At 37.2% G+C, this 24,097-nt stretch overlaps 2 protein-coding genes and 1 non-coding gene across 3 annotated transcripts; 2 read left to right on the top strand and 1 right to left on the bottom strand.

The window, feature by feature from the left end:
- Positions 1 to 8,129: 8,129 nt before the first annotated feature.
- LOC106391385 (LOB domain-containing protein 19-like) lies at positions 8,130 to 11,365 on the top strand. The gene is made up of 2 exons (XM_013832009.3): positions 8,130 to 10,088; positions 10,180 to 11,365. The coding sequence occupies exons 1-2, from the start codon at positions 9,786 to 9,788 to the stop codon at positions 10,426 to 10,428; spliced, it is 552 nt and encodes a 183-aa protein (XP_013687463.1). The 5' UTR covers positions 8,130 to 9,785; the 3' UTR covers positions 10,429 to 11,365.
- A 10,359-nt stretch (positions 11,366 to 21,724) lies between these two features.
- On the top strand, positions 21,725 to 23,957 carry LOC106391384 (protein BRI1-5 ENHANCED 1). The gene is made up of 4 exons (XM_013832008.3): positions 21,725 to 21,949; positions 22,359 to 22,907; positions 23,389 to 23,584; positions 23,673 to 23,957. The coding sequence occupies exons 1-4, from the start codon at positions 21,775 to 21,777 to the stop codon at positions 23,809 to 23,811; spliced, it is 1,059 nt and encodes a 352-aa protein (XP_013687462.1). The 5' UTR covers positions 21,725 to 21,774; the 3' UTR covers positions 23,812 to 23,957.
- Positions 23,958 to 23,995: 38 nt separating this feature from the next.
- Positions 23,996 to 24,068, bottom strand: TRNAK-CUU. Its single transcript has one exon. It is a non-coding gene; the product is annotated as a tRNA-Lys (tRNA).
- Between the last annotated feature and the right edge of the window lie 29 nt (positions 24,069 to 24,097).

Genomic DNA, 24,097 nt, shown 5'->3' with positions numbered 1-24,097 from the left:
CACTATATTCATTTTCTAAGTTAAAAATAAAGTTCAGTTTTTTGTTAATATACAGTATGTTTTTGTTAAGTACAATATATTTATATGTTATGGAAATGGAGGTTACGTTGATGATTTTAAAGAAGTTTCATGAGGAGATGAATCATGAATAGATGATGATAATCAAGCACAACAAATATAGGTCCATCAAAAGATTGAAGTTTTGAAGTTGGGAGTTCCATCAAAAACTTTTTTTTTGAACAACAATCTAAAACTTTTATCATCTAATTTTGAGTTTTTTTTCTTTTCAAAACGATATCTTAGTGAGTATTTGATAAGCTACATCAGTACATCATTATTAGTTATAGGTAGAACCTACAAGTTGGAGATGATGATAACCTACTTAACGTGTAACATTAGTTTTAAACTTAAAACCTGTATATACATTTTTTAATAAAAGGCTTCTGTGTATATACATGCATTGCCAGGTAAAAAATATGCATGATCACACTATTTGTTTCTGGGCATGTATGCATGAGTCAAAAGACAATTCTCCCTATCGTACATTATATTTTTTTTAATGATTGATTAGTCATAAACATCGTCGAGTTATATAATAATAGCGTAAATATGAGATAGTGTAGGAGGTGGAAGTGACATGGTACCACAAATTTTGGGGTTGTACAAAAAGAGTCGATCATTTTCGATTAGCATTTATTATTATACTTCGCTACAGTTTTCCTTAGGTTTGTTCTTTATAGCGCATTATATAGTTAATTGTATTCTCTATATAGTAATATATTATCATTGATCGATTGGCTTGATGAAACCTTTTCTTCCACTCGTGCAGTCAAAATGTTGTTCGCATATCATAATATTCTCATCGAGTTTGGTAAAGAAGACATGGATTACAAATCTTAAAATAATTTTACAATTTAATAGACATAATATAAATACACACATGCGTTATTTAACTCATATATTCATACTGGGTTGATCCTGATATCCTATTATTCCTTTTGAAACTCCAAAATCCACCGGTCAAATATCTACTTGAAATAATATTATAAAATGACATGGTGTCGCCTAAAAACAAGGCAACGAGATGGATATAAGAGTTGAGGTGGGAGGATAATACAAGCTAGTATATATACCACTGATCTTTAAATAATGATGCTTAGTATTTTAGCAAATGATAAATACTAACACATATCGAGGGTAATTTTGAACCGGTTGGTAACATATACTCCTAGTCTCTTAGCATCTATACACTTTTTTTTATTAGAAGGTGCAAATCAACACAATTTTAAATGACCAAATATCTTTAAGAATAGATCGTAAAATTATTTATCGAACTACTCAGTTGTAAAAAAAATTTCCACAGTTATAGATTTAAGTTCAACTAAAAAGGGTTACAAGACAATTTTGCTCAAAAAATATGTGGACACATAGAACAAGCCAGGAACTGAAAATCTAGCTAGCTAGTACAAATTACAAAACCTGATATGAATTGTTAGTTTACAAAGTTATGCCCAGCGATTTATAGTCGATGAGTTTGTCTCCGTGTTCCACAAATTGACAAATGATTCCTTAAAAGTATAAATGTGGCCTTGAATTATACTAGTATATGAAGTATATTCATAAATTGACTCTATTATAAATTATATAAACATAATCCCAAAATTCGTGTACCTTGTTTATATAACCACAAACACAAAAACACACGCACACGCATATATATGACTTCGTTTTAAGTCTATTTGATGACAAATAGTAAAGAGAATAATAAATTGTTAAATTTTTGTTCAAAATAATAATAATAATAAATGGTTAGCTAGCAAAATATTCAATTCACTATTACTTTTTTCAACATTATGAAGAAAGAATTACTTGTTTGATATAATAATTGCCTCCTGGTCGGATAATTATCAGACAGTGGTTGCATTTCAAACGTAAGACAGTTTTAATCAATAGTTCTGGTCGCATATTCAAATTCGACAAATTATCAGTCAAATCTGAAATTCCTCGATATTTTTTTTCGAACTACATCGTCGAAATGTATAGGCTCATAGTCTTTTTTTGTAACACATACTTTTTTCATAAATAAAGAAGCCCTCAGGCCCATTGTCGACCCACTAAGGATTAGAAACAACTGAAACAGAAAGAGCGACTTTGGCTAGTCGATCGGCTTCCACATTGGAAGACCGACGAATATGAGCAAAGGAGATCTCGACAAACACAGAAGAGAGTTCTTGTATATCTTTGACGATCCCAAAAATCTCTTTCACCTGTGCGTCGTTGTTGATAGCTCTGATGAGCGTTGAGTTGTCAGAGAGCATCCGGAGCTTGGAGAGCCCGAGCTTCACTGCGTCGATGGTACCTACACGGAGCGCCAGTGCTTCCGCGATAAGAGGGGAGTTTACACTTCCTTGGGGTTTCGATCCTTGACTGATAGTGGTTCCCGATTCTTCTCTGATGATCCAAGCTAGTCCCGCTTTCTTCGACTCTGCGTCAAAGGCTGCGTCTGATTTGCATGTTGGTATAGCATCTTCGGTGGTTTGAATCCGGTGAGTTCTCCTTGCTTGTGTTAGTCCCTGCGTTGTTGGTGTTTTCTGCGGTTGCGCATTGATCCATTCCCTTGCAAGTCTTACAGCTTTTGTTGCGGTTTCTTCAGGTGTGAGAGTTCTTTTCTCAAACAATAATGTATTCCGAGCTGTCCAAAGAACCCAACACATCCACGGGAGGATAGTGGTGGAGACCCCTGTAGGGGGGAGGCATGTCAAGCGTCTACAGGCTATTACCGCTTTTTTGAAGTCTGTCTCCGTAGCTAGGTGAACTACTTGTCTTAACGGGATTAGCTTCCAGACTTCTTGAGCAAAAAGGCAATTAAAAAAGATGTGCATTGCGGATTCTGTACCCTTGCATCTGATACATAGCGCCTCTGATTGGATTCCGCGTCTTCGCAGGTTCTCTCCAAGCGGGACCGCCTCTTGGATGATTGACCACATGAACAACTGCACCTTAGGTGAGCATTTTGCGTTCCAGATGTCCTTTATCCAGTCGAAAGCATCTGCGATATGTTCTTGTATACGCTGAGTTCTCATTGCTGCTGTATAGTAACCTGATTTAGTGGTGTATTTGCCTGATTGTAGCGGTTGCCATACATGGATGTCCTCTGTGGTTGGATGTCCTGGATTTAGCAGCTGGATCTCCTTTGCCATCAGAGGTAAAAGCGCTTCGACTTTACTCTTGTTCCACTTCATGTCTGACGTTAGGAGGTCGGAGACCGTTAGGTCCAAAGCTGATTCTTGTATAGGTCCATAAGGCTTAGTGTTCTTATCTAAAGATATCCAAGAATCTTTCCACACCTTAGTTGATAAGCCATTCCCTAGTGCCTTGCCCACATTATCTCTTAGTAACTCTAGACCATGTAAGATGCTCCTCCAACCATGAGAACACACTGCGGGAACTGAAACTTCCATGAAGCTTTTATTATGGCAATATTTTCCCAGGAGTACTCTCGCCAGTAGACAGTTTGGATTAGTTAAGATACGCCATGCTTGCTTAGCTAGGAGGGCTTGATTGAATAACTGAATATCCCTTAGCCCTAAGCCACCTCCCGCCTTCGGCATAGTTAGTCTGTCCCAAGCCACCCAGCACATTTTCTTAACTCCATCGGAACTGTCCCACCAGAACCGTGTAAGAACTGATTGTATTCTCTTACATAAACTGACAGGTAACTCAAAACAGGACATAGTGAATGTAGGGATTGCCGTCAATACTGCCTTCAGCATGGTCAGTTTCCCGGCCTTTGAGAGGTGTCTTGTTGAATAGCTCGAGGCTCTCTGTCTTATTCGGTCCACCAGTGTTGTAAAAAGGTCCATTTTCCTTCTGCCGAAATGCTCAGGTAACCCCAAGTATTTTCCTTGGCCTCCTTCTTTTACAATTCCAAGTGCTTCTTTGACAGATCTCTTTGTGTCTTCTGGTGTTTTGGATGAAAAGGTGATTGAAGATTTCTCACTGTTGATCTTCTGCCCCGAAGCCAGTTCATACTCCTTCAAGATATTAGAGAGTGCAGTGCAACTGGCAGATGATGTCTGACAGAAGAACATGGTGTCATCTGCGAAGAGCAGATGATTCACTCTTGGACTTCCTCTGGCTACTCGGATGCCTTGCAAGGTACCTTCTTTCTCTGCCTTTTGACACAGTCCTGATAATACTTGGCCGCACAGAATGAATAAGTATGGGGAGAGTGGATCTCCCTGTCTTATTCCTCTTTGAGGAGTCACTGAGCCATGAACCGAGTCATTGATTAGGTAGGAGTAGGATACTGTCGACACACATTGCATGATTAGTTGAATCCATTTAGAGTGGAAACCTAGCCTTTGGAGAACTTTCTCAATAAACCCCCACTCCACCCTATCATAGGCTTTAGACATGTCTGTCTTGACTGCCATGGTGCATCTTTTCTGAGCTTGGGATATTTTCAGGAACTGAAGCACTTCGTGAGTAATCAGAATGTTGTCCGCTATGGCCCTTCCTAGAATGAATGCTGATTGGTTCTCCGAGATGATCAGGTGTAGCACTGTCTTCAGTCTTAGCGCTAGTAATTTGGATATGATCTTAAAAAAACATTGCAGAGGGCAATAGGACGATAATCTGCCACCTTTTTTGCCCCCACTGTCTTTGGAATTAGCCTAACATGGGTTACATTCTGTACAGGCCGGAGCACCCCTGTGTTGAAGAAGAGCTGGACTTCCTTGATTACCGCTGGACCCACGACTTCCCAATTTGCTTGGAAGAAGCTAGCCGATAATCCGTCCGGACCTGGTGCCTTATCAGGGTGAATAACAAAGGTGGCTTCCCTGATTTCTGCTGCAGAGGGGTCTTGAATCAGTGCCTCATTGATCTGAGATGAAACGCAAGGCCTGAGAGCTTCTTCAACAATGTGCAGGTCTGTGGTCTGGTTAGCCTTGAAAAGGTTGTCATAATATTTGCATATTACGTTAGCTATCTGCTCCTCCTCAAACCAAGGTACACCAGCATCATTTTCTATCACTGTCATACGGTTTTTGGATTTTCTAGCCTTTGTGGTAGCATGAAAATAGCTTGTGTTTGAGTCCCCCAATGCCAACCATAGCTGCCTACTTCTCTGCTTCCAATATTCTTCTTCTTGTTTGTAGGCAGTTAATAGTTGCATGTTGATTCGATGAATTAGATCATCATCATGCACAGGGTTGGACATAGCATCATCGAGTTGGATACGGAGTGTTTCTATCATCTTCCTGCTATTTGCTTGAAACTCCTTACTCCACTCACAGATTGCTCGTCGACAGCAGGCTAATCTTCCTCCGACATCTAAATGGGTAGTCCTTTCCCATACTTCTCGGATAATTAGCTTCACCTCTATGTGATCTTTTAATCTTCTGTCAAATCTAAAGATTTTTAGCCCTTTCTTCCTTCTTGTGTCCAGAAATGTTAGTAGAGGTCGATGATCTGAGGCTTCGTACTTGAGGTATTGACTTCTGCAGGAGGGAAACACCTCCATCCAGTCACTATTGCTGATGGCTCTGTCCAGTCTACATTGCACCATGTGGGTATTTCTCTTTCCTCTCCACGACAGAAAATTACCATAGTGTTTGATATCAAAAAGGTCATTCTCGGACAAGAATGAGCGGAATGCACAAAAAGTACCCTCTGCTCTCTCAGGTCCACCTTTCTTTTCACTATTCTCTGTGATTTCATTGAAATCACCTGTTAAGAACCACGGTTGGCCTGATGCAGGTTTTAGGGTGGAGATCTCATTCCAAACCTCCAGTCTCTTTGTATGATCTGGTTCTCCATACACAAATGTAATTTGGAAGGTAACGCCTTTCTGCGTAATTATTGTGTCAATGAAGTTCTTATTACTGGATCTGACCGTGAGTTGGATTTCATTGTTCCAGATTAGGAACAAACCTCCACTTCCTGGACCGTTGGGGGAAACTTCGTGGAAGTTTTCAAGCGGGTACCACTCTAAGTTTTTCTTTACCACTTCGAGATTGTTCTTCGTTTCCATGAGGAAAATGATGTCAGGCGAGTTCCTTCTGTGGATTTCTCGCAGTCTCTGGACTGTTGCAGGGTTCCCCAGCCCGCAGCAGTTCCAGCTCAGTGTGACTAAGGAGCCTGGGGTGGAGCATCCCGAAAATCCGAGGTCTTTCTAGACATTGTTGGGATGAGTTGAATAGGCGGGTTCTGTGCTGAAGATGACCCCGAAATCACTGGAGCTTTTCCATTTTTCTTCGCTCCTCTGGCAGATGATTCCCCACCAGTTTTTCCTCTGTTTGGTGAGTTCTGAATCTGAGATAGTCTTCGTTTCTTTAGACTCGCTCCTAAGAGCACATTAGGACTGCTGCGGGGTGATCTTCTTTTAGAGGACCTGCTAGTTCCTCTTCTTACTTTATTTTGGAACTCTTGTAGTGTTTCTTCTTTCTCTTCCTCTGCTTGGGGTTTTGCTGGTGGTCTCTGTGATAGACCCCTGCTCACCCTTGGTTCCATAGAGGCACTAACAATTAGTGACCTTATTCTTGCAGCATTCTCTTTCCGTTTGTTCAAGAGTGCAGCCTCAGTCCTTGGTGAGATGTCACTGTAGTATGGGTCCATGCCTATATCTTCTTCCACATCTTCCCCTCCTTGAGGGCTTCTGATCAGTGATGGATCCGGAAAAAGGAACTCTTGGGAGGGTTTTTCCTGGATTGGAGGAGGAGTGTTCGGATTACTGTTAAGAGCTCCTTCAGCGACGGGGAGGTTGTGTTGGTTAGATGAGGAAGCGACAATTCTCGCAGCTGTCTCTTCCATTAGACCACTTGCATCACTATAAAGGACACGCTGGCGTCGTGCAGCGGCTTCTATTGGATCAGTGCAATTTAGGTACTGACGTGTAACTTCGTGGAGATCTTCCATCACTTCTTCCACTGTTGCTAGGCGCTCCTTGTGTGTCCCCATCTGAGCATTATTCTTGGGAGCGTTTTGTTCTCGGTTTGGTTCAGCAGGGGCTGGGGCTAGTGTCGAATTCACTTCTTGTTCCCCGCTCCTCTTAGGCCTCCATTGACTCGTGCTTCTCTGGGGGAATAAATCTCTGCCTCTTCGGATTGATCTGGCTGCCTGGTCTCTCTCCTTAACATAAGCTGGTGAGCTGTATATCTTACCCTTTTCCTGTGCCGCCTTTTGCCTCCACGTTAGGTTTGAATTGTCTAATGTTATTGTATTCGTCTCAGGTGGCGGGTTTCTAGTTTGTTTGGTACTAATTCTCTCACCAAAGGCATTGCCATGTCTATCTACTCTTTCCTGGAAGGGGTGGTAGCTAGAACCTCCTTTTCCTTGGTTAGATTTCTCTTGGTATGTCTCCATTACTCCTTCCTGAGGGGCAGCCAAGTAGCGTTTCTCTGAGATTGTTTTACGTTCTGTTGACATCAGCGTCTTTCGTTGTTCCCCAGCTATAGAGTTTTGAGTGAGTGGTGATCTTGACGAGTGAGCCACCATCCTTTCCTCAGGGAGTATAGGCTCATAGTCACAATGTAGATATATGGCAGTATACATGCATCCCCTGAATATATATTTAAAGGGATGCTTTAAACGAATTGTCTAATTGATCAAGCATACTAATAATTAAGTATACCGTTTTTGTTTTTGTTTAAAATAGAAGACCGATGCAAGTTCGAATATGTTAAGCTCTTTGGGGCATTAAATTTAAACATCTGAAAATTATGGAGCTGGAGGCTAATTACAATTGTTGTAAAACGGAGTAGAGCGATTCACGTATTAGCAGACAAGAAACCGAACGGCGCAATTCGGTTCTCCAACGCTCCTATTTCCTACTTACTCTTAATTAAATAAGTATATGTATGGTTGGATACTGAAGACTATCATTTTGAGTTAACGACGATCTATATTTATGTCAGAGAGATCGTTTGGAAATTAACATATCACAAAACAAAATTTGGAATTTTTAATCTCTTGTATAGACTTTAAACTTAATGGTTACAAAAAGTACCCCTTATAAATTCAAAAGTCAACTCTGAAAATGATAACAATAACTAGTTAACTACTAGTGTTTCAAAAAAAAAAAAACTAGTTAACTACTAAACAATAATCAAGTGGTTGTGCGTTGAGTTATGAATATTGGTATTATTGTGATGGATGAGGCATTACAAATAGTAGACCGTATACAGACGCAATAAAAAGGGTTGTTATAGGCTCACTATTAGAGAATGGATGGTGATGTAAGTGAATGAATGCTTAGGTCCGTGTGACATGAAATCATAGAGGATATGGTCATGCGACGTGTATAGGTCTTACGACGTGGTTGTTTTGTTTACCTTGGAAAACAGCATACAAGCAGTTTCTGTTTTGTCTCTTTGGCTTCAAATTCTCGAAGAATTTTTTTCCTCAAGCAACCACGTGCTTTTCAGTGTTTAATTACTTTCACCCAAAAAAAACATGGTTAATGGAAGTTGATTTCCTCATGAATTTAGTCATTGAGTTTGTGCAAATATGTTGCGTTGCGAGCACTGGTTAGTTCAATACATATTAGTATGAAATTATTACCTTTAAAAGTTAGTAACCTTAAAGAGTTTTCTTCATAAATTTATATGTTCTTAGTTTGAAAATAAATTTAATACTAAGAATAAATAGAAACACTAGAAAAGAGATGACTGGATCGAGTGTGAGTTAATAATGTCGGGTGAAACAGAAACAAAAGGAAGAAGCAATAAAGAAGGTCAGGAGATTGGGTTCTCAAATCTCTCTTCACGAAAACTATCACTTTGACCTTGATTGTGACCGGGATTGTGATAGTGGAGAATGGAAAAGAGAAATTTAATTATATAGCTGTCTTGTCTCACTTACGAAAGATCTAACTTATTAGTAATACTTGCATGTTTTGGTGTTTGTGTGTTTTTCAGTGTCAATTGTGCATCGCCTCCAATGTTTGTCGCACTCCGGTTTCTCTAAACCAACTCGTGTTGAGACGTTCTTACATCTAGGGTTATGGTTTGAATCAGACATCTCAAGACTCCGTCCTACATTTTCAATGTCTAATGCGTTCATGTGGGGATATCTATATACATGTATACACTCAAATTTCGTACATGTACATTAAGGGAGAGAGAGAGAGAGAGAGAGAGAGAGAGAGAGAGAGAGAGAGAGAGAGAGAGAGAGAGAGAGAGAGAGAGAGAGAGAGAAGTGTGACAACAGATGTGAAAGCATGAAAAGAAAGTGCATGAATAGGGGCCAGTAGGGCTACAAATTATGTAATAAAAAATGTTAGGGTTTTAGGGTTATGTACATTTGATTTGAGCTATACGAATTGATCACACGTGGTATGTGCACTTTGATATCGATCTTATCTTTGCGTATATATCTTTTAAACAACATATATATTTCATTTAACAGATTAGTGGATGGCCTACTTGGTAGCGTTTGTTTGATTTTACTTTCAGTCACACTAAAAATCTTGAACATGTTACAAGAAGATCATTTATAACATAGAATTTTGGAACCGATATTAAATGTTCATAGGAGGATATATAATAATTACATGTACATTAATACATGAGTAGTATTCACGTAAAGCCTAAGAACTAGTAAAATATATAATAAATGAATAATAAGCGGCTGATCATTCAATAGGGTTCACAAACTTACATTGACGGTCAAAACTCAAAACACTTTTCATTCCTGTATATAAAATCACTGGAGTAGCTCAACGACTTGGCCTGTCATGTAAATAAACAACTCATCTCTTTCTCTCTTTCTACTTGAAGATAATGACCGGAAACTTGAACGGCGGTGGAAGAGGAGGAGAAGGACCATGCGGGGCGTGCAAGTTCTTGAGGAGGAAGTGTGTGAGTGGATGCGTTTTCGCTCCTTATTTCGATGCAGAGCAAGGGACTGCTACGTTTGCAGCGGTTCACAAAGTGTTTGGAGCAAGCAATGCCTCTAAGATGTTACTGAGATTGCCTTTGAACAAGCGGCATGATGCGGTCTCCACGCTCTGTTACGAGGCTTTGGCTAGGCTCAGTGATCCTGTTTATGGCTCTGTTGGCCATCTCTTCTCTCTTCAACACCAGGTCCTTTATTTGAAACATTTTCTTAAATGCTAGTGGACTGTTACATTTATGTTGAAACTTACAAGACTTTGTGTTTATTGGGTGTACTTAGGTTATGAATCTACAAGCTGAGATTGCTCATGTTCAAGCTCGTCTTTCAACTTTTCAGCGTTTTTCTGTAATCCCTCCACAACAAATGCAACAGCCACCTCATAACAATGAATATCCGGTAGAACAAACTAACTTGGATTTTGCGTGGGAAGAAGAACAATTATCTCTGGCTGGAAATGAAAATGGTGTATTTCAAGAACTGGCGATGCAGTTCGTCTCTAAGTATAGCTTGCACTTTCAGTTAGGTTAAATCACAAGCCACACTTATGTAGTATAGCAGTGGAGGAGTGTCTTGATGAAAAAAAGTTGACAGAGTTTTTATTCTTCATAGTTGACTATCTCCACTGATATCATTACTTTCTTAATAGTGATGTGTTGCGTTTTTGGAAATTATCTGTATTTCCATGAACATCAGATCATGATTAGTGTTATGGTTCTCATTCTGCAAAAACTAGTTTTATGATTTTGGGTTACCAATCAACCAAAATTATTTCTTTAAGCTTTACTCTTTTGTTGTAACTGATGCTATCGGTTGGATTTAATAGGAAATGATATCGTTTTTTTTAAAAAAAAGGCCAATAAACAAAACCAATACAAGACGAACAAACCAAATATCTTACTAAGATTCAACTTTAGTGATGATAGGTTTATTGGATTTTGAAGTAGTATACCAATGATGATTTTAGAAAATTCCTTCTATTTTGAAGATATAGTAATTGATACTAAAATAGATTGATAGAGACCAGGATGAGCTAGTGTTGTTGTTAATGAAGATCGATGACAATCATATATATGTGTTCTTGAGATTTTCTTTTTTTTTGGCTTTACGGATCTGTTTTGTTTTGATGGAGTATTGCCTCTGTATAATGCTCATGTCTGAAGCCTTTGCTTGATTACCCTGGATCTTCCAATTTCGGGTGAACTGTACTTGTTCAAGCTTAATCTAATGAAGATTTAAATGGGAAAAATAAGAAAGGAAGTTGAATTTGTCAACCAAAATTTGAGGAAAAAAATATTTTCACACACAAAATTGTAATTGCAAACTTAAAAAGTCAGTTGGGCTTAAACTCAAAAGTTTAAATGTTTGCAATTACACTTCACCCAAAATTTTGACGGACTTCAAGAGCTACAATGGGCCTTGTTATTTAAAAATAATTGACGATTTCAAATTTGAATTGAATTGGACTTTAAAAACCCCCAAAATAATAAGAAAGAATCATACATCCCACTATATATGCGAAGTGATTTTGCCACGTATCATTTCTACAATTAATTTCACAAAACAAATATGACATGGCTTCCGGAAAAATATGACATGGATAATTTCATTTAATGTTGATTTATATTTTGACAAAATTATTAGAATATGGTAATAATTAATATATTACATTTAATATTGATATTTCTTTTTGGTAAAATTTTTTTAAAATATGATAATAACTCATACATTATCTATAAAATAAATATATTCATATATAACATTTTAAATTTCCAAATATTATTATTTTTGTATAATTATACAATTTGTATTACTAAAGCTTTCAAAATTTTCTACAATTTTTTTAAAATTTAAATATCTAATCGTAAGATCATTAGTTTCTTATATATCTACAAATTTTATAAATATTTTTTAGGCTACATTTTTGATAATTATACAATTTTATATCATTTTTATTAGTTTTATACAAATTTATTTAATATATATCAAATCTATATTAAATATTAGTAAGAAAATAGTAAAATCTATAATATTTAATAAAATTTATTTTTAAATATAAGTTAAGTTTAAGAAGTTACTTACTGCACATGGTGCAGGAAAACACCTAATTGCTAAAACATAATGAAAGATAGAAGAGGGTAAAGAGAGTCATATATTACTCTTTTAAATTTTTTAAAATGAGTTATACACTGCTCCTTTAAAATTTAAATTTTCAACTATATTCAGGGGCTGGACAGAGCGGGTTGAAACTTATGCCTTGGGCCTCATTTATACAAGGCTTTCAAATTTTGTTTGAAAAAATTGTTATAATTATTATTTTTAGCTATACTAAGAGCATATGCAATGGTGTACTCCACCTTAGACCAACCGCAACGGAAGCCCTTAGCGATTCCTAAGGGTCATTACCAAAGTTAATGGTAATATAAAAACTATATTTCAGCATAATTATCTAAGGATCAACCCGTAACTAAGAGGTCGAGGGAGCTGAACCTTGGGCGACGTGGCAGGTGGGTATTGGCGGAAGATTTATTCGTCTTTGGTAGACGGAAAAAAAATTCATTTTCGACGAAGGAGAGAAAAAAAAGAAAGCTGTCGAGAAAAGGCGATAAAAGGCGATTTCCAATCGATTTTGACGAAGGTAAATTAAAGCTTTCTTTTGCTGTTTTTTCGATTTAGATTAGGTTACATGTTGTTTTCCTCTGAAATTAGGGTTCTGATTTGTGTTTTCAATCGATTTGTGGACAAAAACGTTTGAAATTAGGGTGTCAAAGATGGGGTTTTCAATCGATTTGGGGTTTAAGGTCGTTTGAAATTAGGGTTTCAAAGAAGGGGGTTTTAGATCGGTTTGTAGTTTGAGTTTGAAAACGATTTTCGTTTCAAACAATTTTTCTTGTTTTCTTAAATCAGTTCTTACCCTAATGATCTTTGATTTCTTCCTCACTTTATCTTCCTCGCTTAATCTTACATGATTTCTTTTATGTTTACAGAGACATAATGGGACAAGATTATTCGTATACACAGCCTTCTTCTTCAGCAGAGTCGCTTGACATGACGTCCCTTCTTGAAGCAGAATGTGAACTGTACAAGGATGAAGATGACAGTAGGATCTTGCATCAAGTGTATGGAGACGAAGCTGATGATGGAATGCCTTCGACATGCTACTGTGGTTCTGATGCAGTAGTTGCAACATCTTACACGCGTAAAGATCCAGGGCGCTTGTATCTGACGTGCGAGAATGTAAACGATGGGGACTGCCACATCTGGAAGTGGTGGGATGTAGCTGTTACGGAGGAGCTCAGAGACGTTCAAACACAGCTTAGGCGGGTGAAGGAGCAAGCATTTGAGTGTGACCAGAAGCTGATGAAGCTACAAAAGGTGGTGTGTGAGTTATATAAGAAGAATGCAGTGCTTAGAAATGGCTTTGCGTTGCGCGTCTGTGTAATGGTCGCTGCACTACTCTTGGTTGGTTTGGCGGTGATGTTTCAGTCTGGTAAGTTTCAATATTTGAAATTGTTGTTCTTCTTTATTCAATTTTGAAAAACTACTGACTGTTTGATCACATTTTTTTGCAGGAATAGTGTATTTTGTTAGTCTAATAATAAATATAACTTCAAAACTAATGGTCGCTGCACTACTCTCTCTGTTTTATCCTAGTGTATTTTGTTAGTCTAATAATAAATATAACTTCAAAAATAGCAGTACTCTGTCGGAGCAATTGTGAATGTAATTAACTTTTTAAAAATATTAGCTTGGTTAAATGTTAGTTCTAGTTTGATTGGTTAAATTCTAGTTATAGTTAGCTTATTTAAATGCTAGTTTGCTTTTTACCTTCCTACCGCCAAGGATTTGATTGTTTTAAATGTTTTAGAGGTGTTATTAATATGATTTGATTGGTGTTAGTACTTTGCTTTCCACCTTCCTAACTGCTCGGTTGAAATGTATCTTAGGTTAAAGGTCGCCTACTTAAGGCTATGTGTTGCTATTAGAGCGACACAAAACATTCTCAAAACCATGGATCCTAAAACTACTTATACAAACCTCTTGTTTAGTCAATTTCAGACTACAGTGGACCTTGATTCACCCGAACCTTTTTGGTTGGGTAGCCAAGGTCCTAATGAGTCAGTTGTCGAGCCTGTTGTCGAGTCTGGTGGCGACCCTAAGGAGAGGAGGAAATGGTCTCCGAAGGAGGATAAAATCCTTATTGGTGCTTGGCTTAACACAAGTAAGGATGCTGTCGTAAGTAATGACCAGAGGGCTGGTGCATTCTGGAAGCGCATTGTCGACTACTACAACGCAAGTCCGCAATTGGCTGGGACAATACCGAGAGAGGTTTGTTCCTGCAAGAAGCGTTGGGGTAGGATCAACGCTGACGTATCCAAGTTTGCTGGATGCTATGACGCCGCTCTGAGGGAGCAGAGGAGTGGCCAAAATGATGATGATGTGATGAAAGCCGCCATAGACATTTTCTTCAAAACTAACGACAACAAGTTGCTATTTTATCTAAAATTATTACATTTTTAGAAGTGTATTAAATTTTCATAATTCAAATGTTTTTTAAAAAATAGCAGTTGTTGTTGATTTTAGATTAACTTATTGAATGTTTTTAGATATGTCGTCATCTTCATCTGATGAAGTGGAGGAAAGACTGGAAGAAATTTTGGAGGAATACACAGAAGATATATTTTACGAGATTGTGGAGGATCAAACCATCCCGCAAAGGAGACGTACTTATAGAGAACGACACCGTGAAGGAGGACACGTGCGCTTATGGAATGACTACTTCAGCGAAGCTGCGACATTCTCGTCTGATCAATTTAGACGCTGTTTCCGCATGAATAAGGAATTATTCTTGCGTCTTGTTCATAGCCTATCAGAGTACTTTTCATTCTTTCAGCAACGAAGAGATGCAACCGGAAGGCTCGGTCTTTCTGCACTTCAAAAATGCACGGCAGCAATTCGTCTGCTTGCTTATGGTACTGCGGCTGACGCTGTTGACGAATATCTCCGACTTGGTGAGACCACCGCACTTTCATGTTTACATAATTTCACTGACGGAATAATACATATATTTGGAGAGGAGTATCTACGACGACCCACACCGGAGGAGCTTCAACGACTACTCGATATTGGAGAGACACGAGGGTTTCCTGGGATGGTCGGGAGCATTGACTGTATGCATTGGGAGTGGAAAAATTGCCCAACTGCTTGGAAAGGACAGTACTCACGTGGATCAGGAAAACCGACAATTGTCTTAGAGGTTGTAGCTTCACACGATCTTTGGATATGACACGCTTTCTTCGGTCCTCCAGGTACCTTAAACGATATTAATGTCCTCGATCGCTCTCCTGTTTTTGATGACATTTTACAAGGTAAAGCTCTGAGGGTAAAGTACATGGTCAACGGACACATGTATAAGTTGGCGTACTACCTCACAGACGGTATATATCCAAAATGGTCAACATTTATCCAATCTATCACCCTCCCTCAAAGTCCTCAGGAACAGTTATTTGCTAAATTTCAAGAAACTACCCGAAAAGATGTAGAGTGGGCTTTTGGAGTATTGCAAACTCGATTTGCGATTGTGAGAAACCCGGTAAAAACTTTGGATAAGGAAAAGATAGGAAAGATTATGAGAGCATGTATCATCCTACACAATATGATAGTCGAAAATGAACAGGACGGATACACTCGTATCGATATATCTGAATTTGAAGAAGGAGACAGCATTAGAACTTCACAGGTGGAAACTGAGAGACCTACAAATCTGAATAATATGTTTCCCAATCGGAATGATCTTCGTGATAGGAATATGCATGCCCAATTGAAATATGACTTAATTCAAAATGTTTGGAACAAATTTGGTGATGAATATTAATAATTGTTGTATCTTTATTTTTAATTATTGTGATTTTAAATTTATTCATGCTATATTATTGAAACATTTGGTAATTCACTTTTTTTTAAAAAAAAAAAATTTATTCTAAGGACTTCTTATTAGGACTCACCATTGTAAACACTTATTTGGTTCGGATCCTTAACTATTTAACAAAAAAAAAATTTATTTTTAAATTCCTAAGGGTTCCACAATGGGTGCCTTTATTGTGGATGCTCTTAGAATCCTTAGAAATATTTTAGTTATATTTTTGTTTTGAATAGTTAAGAATTCCGATTAAAACTGTGTGTCCAGTGGTGTTTCCGAAGATAGAGTTCTTAGGAATAAAAAAAATAATATTTTTTTTTAATTTTTTTTTAATTTAAATTTAAATTTTATTAATTGCATGATTAAAAATAAAGATACAATGATTAAATATAAAGATACACTAATTATTAATCTTCATCACCAAATTTGTTCCAAAATTTTCGATTAAATCATTTTTCAATTGTTCATGCATATGCCTATCACGAAGATCATTCCGAACGCGAAAGAGATTATTCAGATTTGTAGGCCTCTCGGTTTCCACCTGTGAACTTCTGCTGACGTCTCCTTCTTCAAATTTAGATATATCGTACCGCATGTATCCGCCTCGTTCATTTTCTACTATCATATTGTGTAGTATGATACATGCTCTCATAATCTTCCCTATCTTTTCTTTGTCCAATGTAAGAACCGGGTTTCTCACAATCGCAAATCGAGCTTGCAATACTCCAAAAGCCTGCTCCACATCTTTTCGGGTTGCTTCTTGAACTTTAGCAAATAACTCTTGTTTAGGACATTGAGGGAGTGTGATAAATTGTATAAATGTTGACCATTTTGGATATATACCGTCTGTGAGGTAGTATGCCAACTTATACATGTGTCTGTTGACCACGTACCTTACCCTGGGAGCTCGACCTTGTAAAATGTCATCAAACATAGGAGACCGATCGAAGACATTGATATCATTTAAGGTACCTGGAGGACCAAAAAAAGCGTGTCGTATCCAAAGATCTTGTGAAGCTACAGACTCTAAGACAATTGTCGGTTTTCCTGATCCACGTGCGTACTGTCCTTTCCAAGCGGTCGGGCAATTTTTCCACTCCCAATGCATACAGTCAATGCTCCCGACCATCCCAGGAAACCCTCATTTCTCTCCAATATCGAGGAGTCGTTGAAGATCCTCCGGTGTGGGTCGTCGTAGATACTCATCTCCGAATAACTGTATTATTCCGTCAGTGAAATTATGTAAACACGAAAGTGCAGTGGTCTCACCAAGTCGGAGATATTCGTCAACCGTATCAGCCGCAAAACCATAAGCAAGCATACGAATTGATGCCGTACATTTTTGTAGTGGAGAAAGACCAAACCTCCCCGTTGCATCTCTTCTTTGCTGAAAGAATGGAATGTACTCTGATAGGCCATGGACAATACGCAAGAATAACTCCTTATTCATGCGGAAACGGCGTCTAAATAAATGTGGCGAGAATGCCGAATCTTCGCTGAAGTAGTCATTCCATAAGCGGTCGTGTCCTGTTTCACGGTTTCGTTCTATATAAGCATGTCTCCTTTGCTTATTGGTTTGGAGTAGCAAACATTTACTTTCGGAGTAGTAGGCAGATAGAAAGCAAACCATCATTTACCACCAATCAAATCAGACTAATAAGTTCTCTACTAGCTACACTTAAAGCTAACAAGTAAGATTCTATCAAATCTAAAGAGTTAGGAAGCAATACTAGCATTAAACACTTCCTTCAGCATGACGACAAATGTTATTTTTTATTAAGAGAAATTATCTAACCTATATGTTTTTATTACTGAAACTAAAAGCAGTGAAAGTATCGTACCTGCCAAGCCATTCTCGAGTTCAGACACTGTGGTTTATCCTCCGACGCTCTTCCTTGAAACACATAAGATTAAACAGTTAAAAGTTTTATTTTTTTCAAAGAAATTATCTAAACAAGGATTGAAACTTACCAGCCCATTACCATGACCTCTATAACCATGACCAGTAGACAAACTCCGTTTGCAAACCCATATTTAACCACTGATTTCTTCTTACATAACACACTCACGATCTTCTCTAGCTTAGCCACCTTCTGGTCACTCTCAAAGAATTGATCCTTGAGCAGCCTAAGTTGTGTCTGCATGTCACGCATCTCTTCCATAATCGCCACATCCCACCATTTCCAGATGTGGCAGTCTCCATCGTCAACGTTGACGCACGTGAAGTACCTTCTCCCTGGATCTTTAGGAGTGTACGACGTTTCAACAATAGGCTCACAACCGCAATAGCATGTCCTTGGGAATCCTTCATAAGCCTCAGGTTGCGGTGGGTAGTGAACCGCCTCCGCAATAGTGTAGCTACTCTCAGCTTCATCCGCGTAGAGATCAGCTTCTGCTTGAAGTAAAGAGGTCATGTCAAACTCCTCTGATGAAGAAGGCTGAGTGTAGCTATAGTCTTGTCCCATGGTTCGTTGACCTGGAAAAAAAACCAGATATTATGTAAGCGAAGAAGAAAGACTAAACATTAAGAACACAGAGCAACAAAAGAGACTAAAGAACACAGAGCAAGAAGCATGACTAAACAGTTTACGAATCAGAAAACAAGATAACCAACTAACAGTTTACTAGCTACACATAAAGCTAACAGAGGGATCGAGTAATGAGTTTTCGAGCTAAACAGAAAACAAGATAAGCAACACCAAACCATACAGATACGTTTTGTATAAAGCAAACACATATAAACCCGAGTAAAAGAAAACAAATCGACGTTGAAATCGATTGAAAACAAAATGGTGTTTCCAAACCGTAAGAACAAATAAGAAGATCCCTAAATCAATTGAAACCGATAACGTACTGAAACCCTAACTACAAACCAAAAGATCCCCAAAGCAATTGAAAACCCTAACTACAAACCAAAAGATCCCCAAAGCAATTGAAAACCCGGAAGCATAGAGGGAGACGAGAACAACAAGGAACCTAATCTAATCCTTAAATCTACCACAGAAGAATACGATTTACCTTTGAAGATCACTGAAGAACACGATATACGACGGATCGAAATCGCCTTTTCGTCTGGAGCTCTGATTTTTTTTCTCGCCTTCGGTCGCGAATGAATTTTTTTTCCGTAAAACCAAACACAATAGCTCACCGAGCCTGTCCTCCTCCGACACGTGCACTAAGGATCAAGTCCTTCATATCCTTATTTACGGACTGATCCGTTGTTATGTTAGCCAAAATATTATTATTATATTTCATTAATCATATGATTACCTCCTAGGGATTCTTCTTGGACCGCCGTTGCGGATGGTCTAAGTTTTATGCTAAGTAAGAAAAAGGTTTCGCTACGAAACAAACGAAAAGAAACTCCAGTAATATCATAACCAAAATGGAACCCATGGTAAATATAAAAAATAAAAAATAATTTATTATATTTCATAAATGCTTTATTTTTCTTTCTTTTTCTCTATCTCAAGATTCTTTATTACTTTCCTTTTTGTTTTTTCTGTTTTCAGTCGAGTTTCTTCACTAATATAAAGTTATAAATAGGCCCCCAAATTTTTTTTTGTTTATGGCCCCAAGATTTGCAGGACCGCCCCTGACTGTACTATCTGAGGATTTTATATCGAATACGTCTGATATCAAGAAAATGCATGACTTGTACATACTGATCTCCTTGCATATGGCCTTACAGAGGTTTTGCTTTCAGATGCTCACACTTTCAAAACGTGATACTCGTTTCATTTTTTTTTTTTTTTTTTCTGATTTTACATGCGGCTTCGTTATGCAATACACTATATAAGCTTTCTCGACGCAAGACAAATTACTCGGTTTCTTTAACTTTTATTAGCATCATTAGTTTCTCTTCATATGATTAGTTTATGTGAAGTGTAGCTAAAGAGGGTGACAGGATACGAATAGTCTATGTGCAGTGTGATTAAAGCAAGCCTTAATTATATCACACGTTTTTAATTCGCATATTCAGAAGTGTGGGTTTACTGTCTACTAAAATTTGGTTTGATAGACAATGGCAATGCATATCGTACATATGAACAAAAACATATATACACTTCAAAATCATGTTATGAATAATGTAAAATTAAAAATTTCAGTTTGTTTAACCATTATAAAATAAAAATTATTTCCGTGACTATCTTTTCCAAACTAAATTGGTTGATTTTATTTTAAAAAAACTTCATCATTTTCCAATAGGCATATGATGTTGGTTCTTCTTTCACAATAAATATCAATTTAGATATTCAGAACTATAACTGAAAAACAACAATGTATCAATAACAAGTTAATCAATGTAATGAGATCAAAACAAACAATATTTATAATTTTGTGTGTAATGAAAGCCATTAATCAATAGTCATAGACATATTCCTCTAGTATTGTTTTGTTATAAATTGCATTTAAGGGAGAAAAAGTGGACCATAGAAGCCTGATGTGAAAGAAAAAAACTAGTTTTTCGTCATGGGTCACGCGCAATCACTATATCTCTACATCTCTACATCTCTATAGCTGTAATCGATTTAAATTGAATTACCTTTAGTATATAGCCATCTACGATCTATCCTTGAGAACGTAGGGATCATCGTTCCCCTTACACCATAGAATAAGAAAATTATAAGAGTATATTTAAATTGCAAATCCCGAATCACCTACGGCCACAGGAATAAAGTTCCTAGAGAAATTAATCATGCTTGTAAGTTTTAGCAAAGAAAAGGAGAAGAAAATGTGAAATTTCCATCCAAAACTGGAACATCTTTCTCATGCTGATATCTAAGTTCAGGGTTGGTCTTGGGTTAAAGGAAGAAAACATCACTTTTATAAACCAAATTTTATATAAAAGATAAAAACAATATCAAAATTTTGAAGTGTAATGGTTGTTAGGCAACAAAAAAAATATGTTTAGACGGTGAAATACATAGGGACGGGAATTAGTAAGCTTTGATAATGTTCTCGCAGAATAAAAACGTAATACCACTGTTTGGGATAAGTCTTATACGGTTACAACAAAACTCAAAGTCTTCTCCTATGCTTCTATTCTTTTTATTCATAAACACGGGAGAAAAAAACGAAAACTATCAAATCACTTGATTGATTAGAGTTTTTGTTGTTTTTCTTTTTTCATTTGTCACTTTTTGTCTTTTTGTTGTAGTTGGAAGTTGAACTCTTAGTTAATTAGTTATGCAAAATCAATATATATATAGGATGAATGTCCTTGACTAGTAATTTGATTGAACAATAATATTATATGGGATGAAGTGAAGCCGAGTAATCTCCATAACTAGTAATATAATTACAAATTTAGAATGACTGTAGAATGACTGATCCAAAAAGTAAAATTATAAATAGAAAAAGGAAGATAGTTCGCAACACCAACAAAGCAACGGTCCGAGAAAGACGGTAGCTTGTGGAGACACACAAATAAGATAGTTGCAGTATCATGTGCCACGCCTACACTTTCTTTTCCATTCCATCTCATTCACGCGTTTTTTTTTCCTTTCTTTTTTATTATATATAATAACAATCTAAATAATATCCCTTAACCTATGCATAGAACATGCATATTATATAACAGTTCATACATTCCACCGCTAGATGCCAAAAACTATGGCATATATAGTAGTAAAAAATAGATCATTTGTACATAGAGGATGGAAGAATGAAAAATAACGGAATCCAATAACAATGTCTGTAATAAACGGACATAGAATGTGAATTGTTAAATAGAATAGTGTATATGATCTGTAAAATGTAGCATTGATGTAACGGATATATAAAATACATTAAAACACATTTGTAATAAAGAGAGAAGAGGGCAAAACGGGGAACATGTCACGCGGATAGGTGTGAGAGAGTAAATGACGTAGGTTCCGTTATTTAAGAACCCTTGAGAGGTTCCCACACACCACAATCCACAAGAGAGAGAGAGAAAGCTAGAGATAGAGAACATGGGAAGAGAAGAAGAAGATGACAACAACGGAGGAGGTGAGATGGCGTCATCTTTCTTGGACGGTACGGGTTTGGTTTGTGTAACGGGAGGGACTGGTTTCGTTGCTTCTTGGCTCATCATGCGTCTCTTACAACGTGGCTACTCCGTTCATGCCACTGTTCGAACCAACCCAGGTTTTTATTAGCTTCACTAATTTCTCTTATACACATCAATCATCAATTTATCAAATGCAAGTAAAATTGTTATTTTAGTGCTGATTTGACCAAAAAAAAAGTGCTGAGTTGATCTGCAAGTACACAAAGAGATATGGTATATTTTATATCTGTAGATCAGTAGATAAAACACATTTAAAGTTGATTTTTGGATCGACAATTATAATATATTTTATATGGATGTGAGAAATTTATTGTACTTGGTTGGAATTATCTGTCAGATTGTAGGATCTTGAAGCTCAATATAGCTATCTCATGTTCCATGCATCTTCTATATATAAAGTCAACCATATATTATATGCTCAATTATTAATAACCAAATGATATTAATGATGATAATTTAATAATTTTGTGCCTACGCTTATTACAGAAGGGAATAAGAAAGATATAAGCTACCTAACCGAACTCCCATTAGCATCGGAGAGGCTTAAAATATTCACCGCCGATCTCAACGAACCGGAGAGCTTTAAACCGGCCATCGAAGGATGCAAGGCCGTGTTCCACGTGGCACATCCCATGGACCCGAACAGCAACGAGACCGAGGAGATAGTTACGAAACGCACCGTGCAAGGTCTCATGGGAATACTAAAGTCGTGTGTAGATGCTAAAACCGTGAAACGCTTTTTCTACACCTCAAGCGCCGTCACCGTTTTTTACGGCGTCGGAAGCGGTGCTGGAGGAAACGGAGGAGAGGTGGATGAGAGCGTTTGGAGCGACGTGGAGGTGTTTAGGAATCAGGAGGAGAAGAGAGTTAGTTGCTCTTACGTTGTGTCAAAAATGGCGGCGGAGACGGCGGCGCTTGAGTTTGGAGGGAATAATGGATTGGAGGTTGTGACGGTCGTGCTTCCTCTCGTCGTCGGACCCTTCATATCTCCGTCGTTGCCTTCCTCCGTCTTCATCTCTCTCGCCATGATCTTTGGTAAGTAAACTCTTATATCTAAATTTTTATTATATCTCTCCATAAATTTGTTCTCTCTCCATAATTAGTTTGAAGCTAACAAAAAAAAAACTAATAGGGTCGCTAGATATTTTGTATTTTTTTAAGAAAAGGTTCGATAAATATTACAAACTTTGGTTACATACATGTTATATATATCTAGGTATAGTTTATATGAAAAATTGTTATATTAGTCCTTATATTTATATTTGTGTCTTAATTAAAGTTTCAACCAAATTATAGTCATCAAATGGTTAAAATTTCATCATATCAAGGTTCAAATATTCACATAGTAATTTCAGTCATGGGTGCAATCTTTGGTTATGAATCGATTAACATGCAACTTTTCTTAATTAATTTAATTGGATGAAGTATTTCTTTGTGGTTAACTACGTTTAAGCATATGTATTATCTTTTGAGTAATAATCATTGTTCACTATAGTAAAATAATTCATTATTGAAGGGAATTACAAGGAGAAGTATTTGTTCGATACTTACAACATGGTGCATATTGATGACGTTGCAAGAACAATGATATTTCTACTAGAAAGACCAGTAGCAAAAGGTAGATACATATGTTCGTCGGTGGAGATGAAGATCGATGAGGTCTTTGAGTTGTTGTCCACGAAATTTCCCCAGTTTCAGCTACCTTCAGTTGAGTAAGTATATTATTCTTTCTATGTCTTCTTATTTTAAGCCTTTTTTTTGAGAATTTATAATTATATTTTTGTTTGTGGATACGTAAAGTTTGAAGAGTTATAGAGTAGAGAAAAGGATGAGCCTGTCGTCGAAGAAGCTGAGGAGTGCAGGGTTCGACTTTAAGTATGGAGCCGACGAAATATTCACTGGAGCTATAAAGAGCTGCCAAACAAGAGGCTTTCTTTAAACTCTTTATGTTGGGGGTTAAAAATTTGTATATGAATTGAAAATATCAATTTCTTTTATTGGCCATTTCTGTTTTGTAAGATGTTCTTAATTGTCGATGACACATTGAAAAAAAATGTTTCTAGTTTATATATTCTAATTTTTGAATATTAATTAATAAAAAAATGAAAAAGTTGAAAAATAATCGCCCACCGTGGGGCTTGAACCCACGACCACAAGGTTAAGAGCCTTGCGCTCTACCAACTGAGCTAGACGGGCTTGTTGTTTACCAAACCGTTAACATAGTT

The sequence above is a fragment of the Brassica napus genome, chromosome C4, assembly GCF_020379485.1.
Source record: "Brassica napus cultivar Da-Ae chromosome C4, Da-Ae, whole genome shotgun sequence".
Classification (NCBI taxonomy): domain Eukaryota; kingdom Viridiplantae; phylum Streptophyta; class Magnoliopsida; order Brassicales; family Brassicaceae; genus Brassica; species Brassica napus.
Note: the sequence above shows the minus strand (reverse complement) of the source record. Positions and strands in the feature narration are given on the sequence as shown.

Bases quoted from the DNA above. Each gene is read 5' to 3' on its own strand.
- LOC106391385 (XM_013832009.3), top strand. From the start codon at position 9,786: ATGACCGGAAACTTGAACGGCGGTGGAAGAGGAGGAGAAGGACCATGC. The intron at 10,089-10,179 runs GTCCTTTATTTG...GGGTGTACTTAG, and splicing joins TCTTCTCTCTTCAACACCAG to GTTATGAATCTACAAGCTGA.
- LOC106391384 (XM_013832008.3), top strand. From the start codon at position 21,775: ATGGGAAGAGAAGAAGAAGATGACAACAACGGAGGAGGTGAGATGGCG. The intron at 21,950-22,358 runs GTTTTTATTAGC...CGCTTATTACAG, and splicing joins CACTGTTCGAACCAACCCAG to AAGGGAATAAGAAAGATATA. The intron at 22,908-23,388 runs GTAAGTAAACTC...TCATTATTGAAG, and splicing joins CTCTCTCGCCATGATCTTTG to GGAATTACAAGGAGAAGTAT.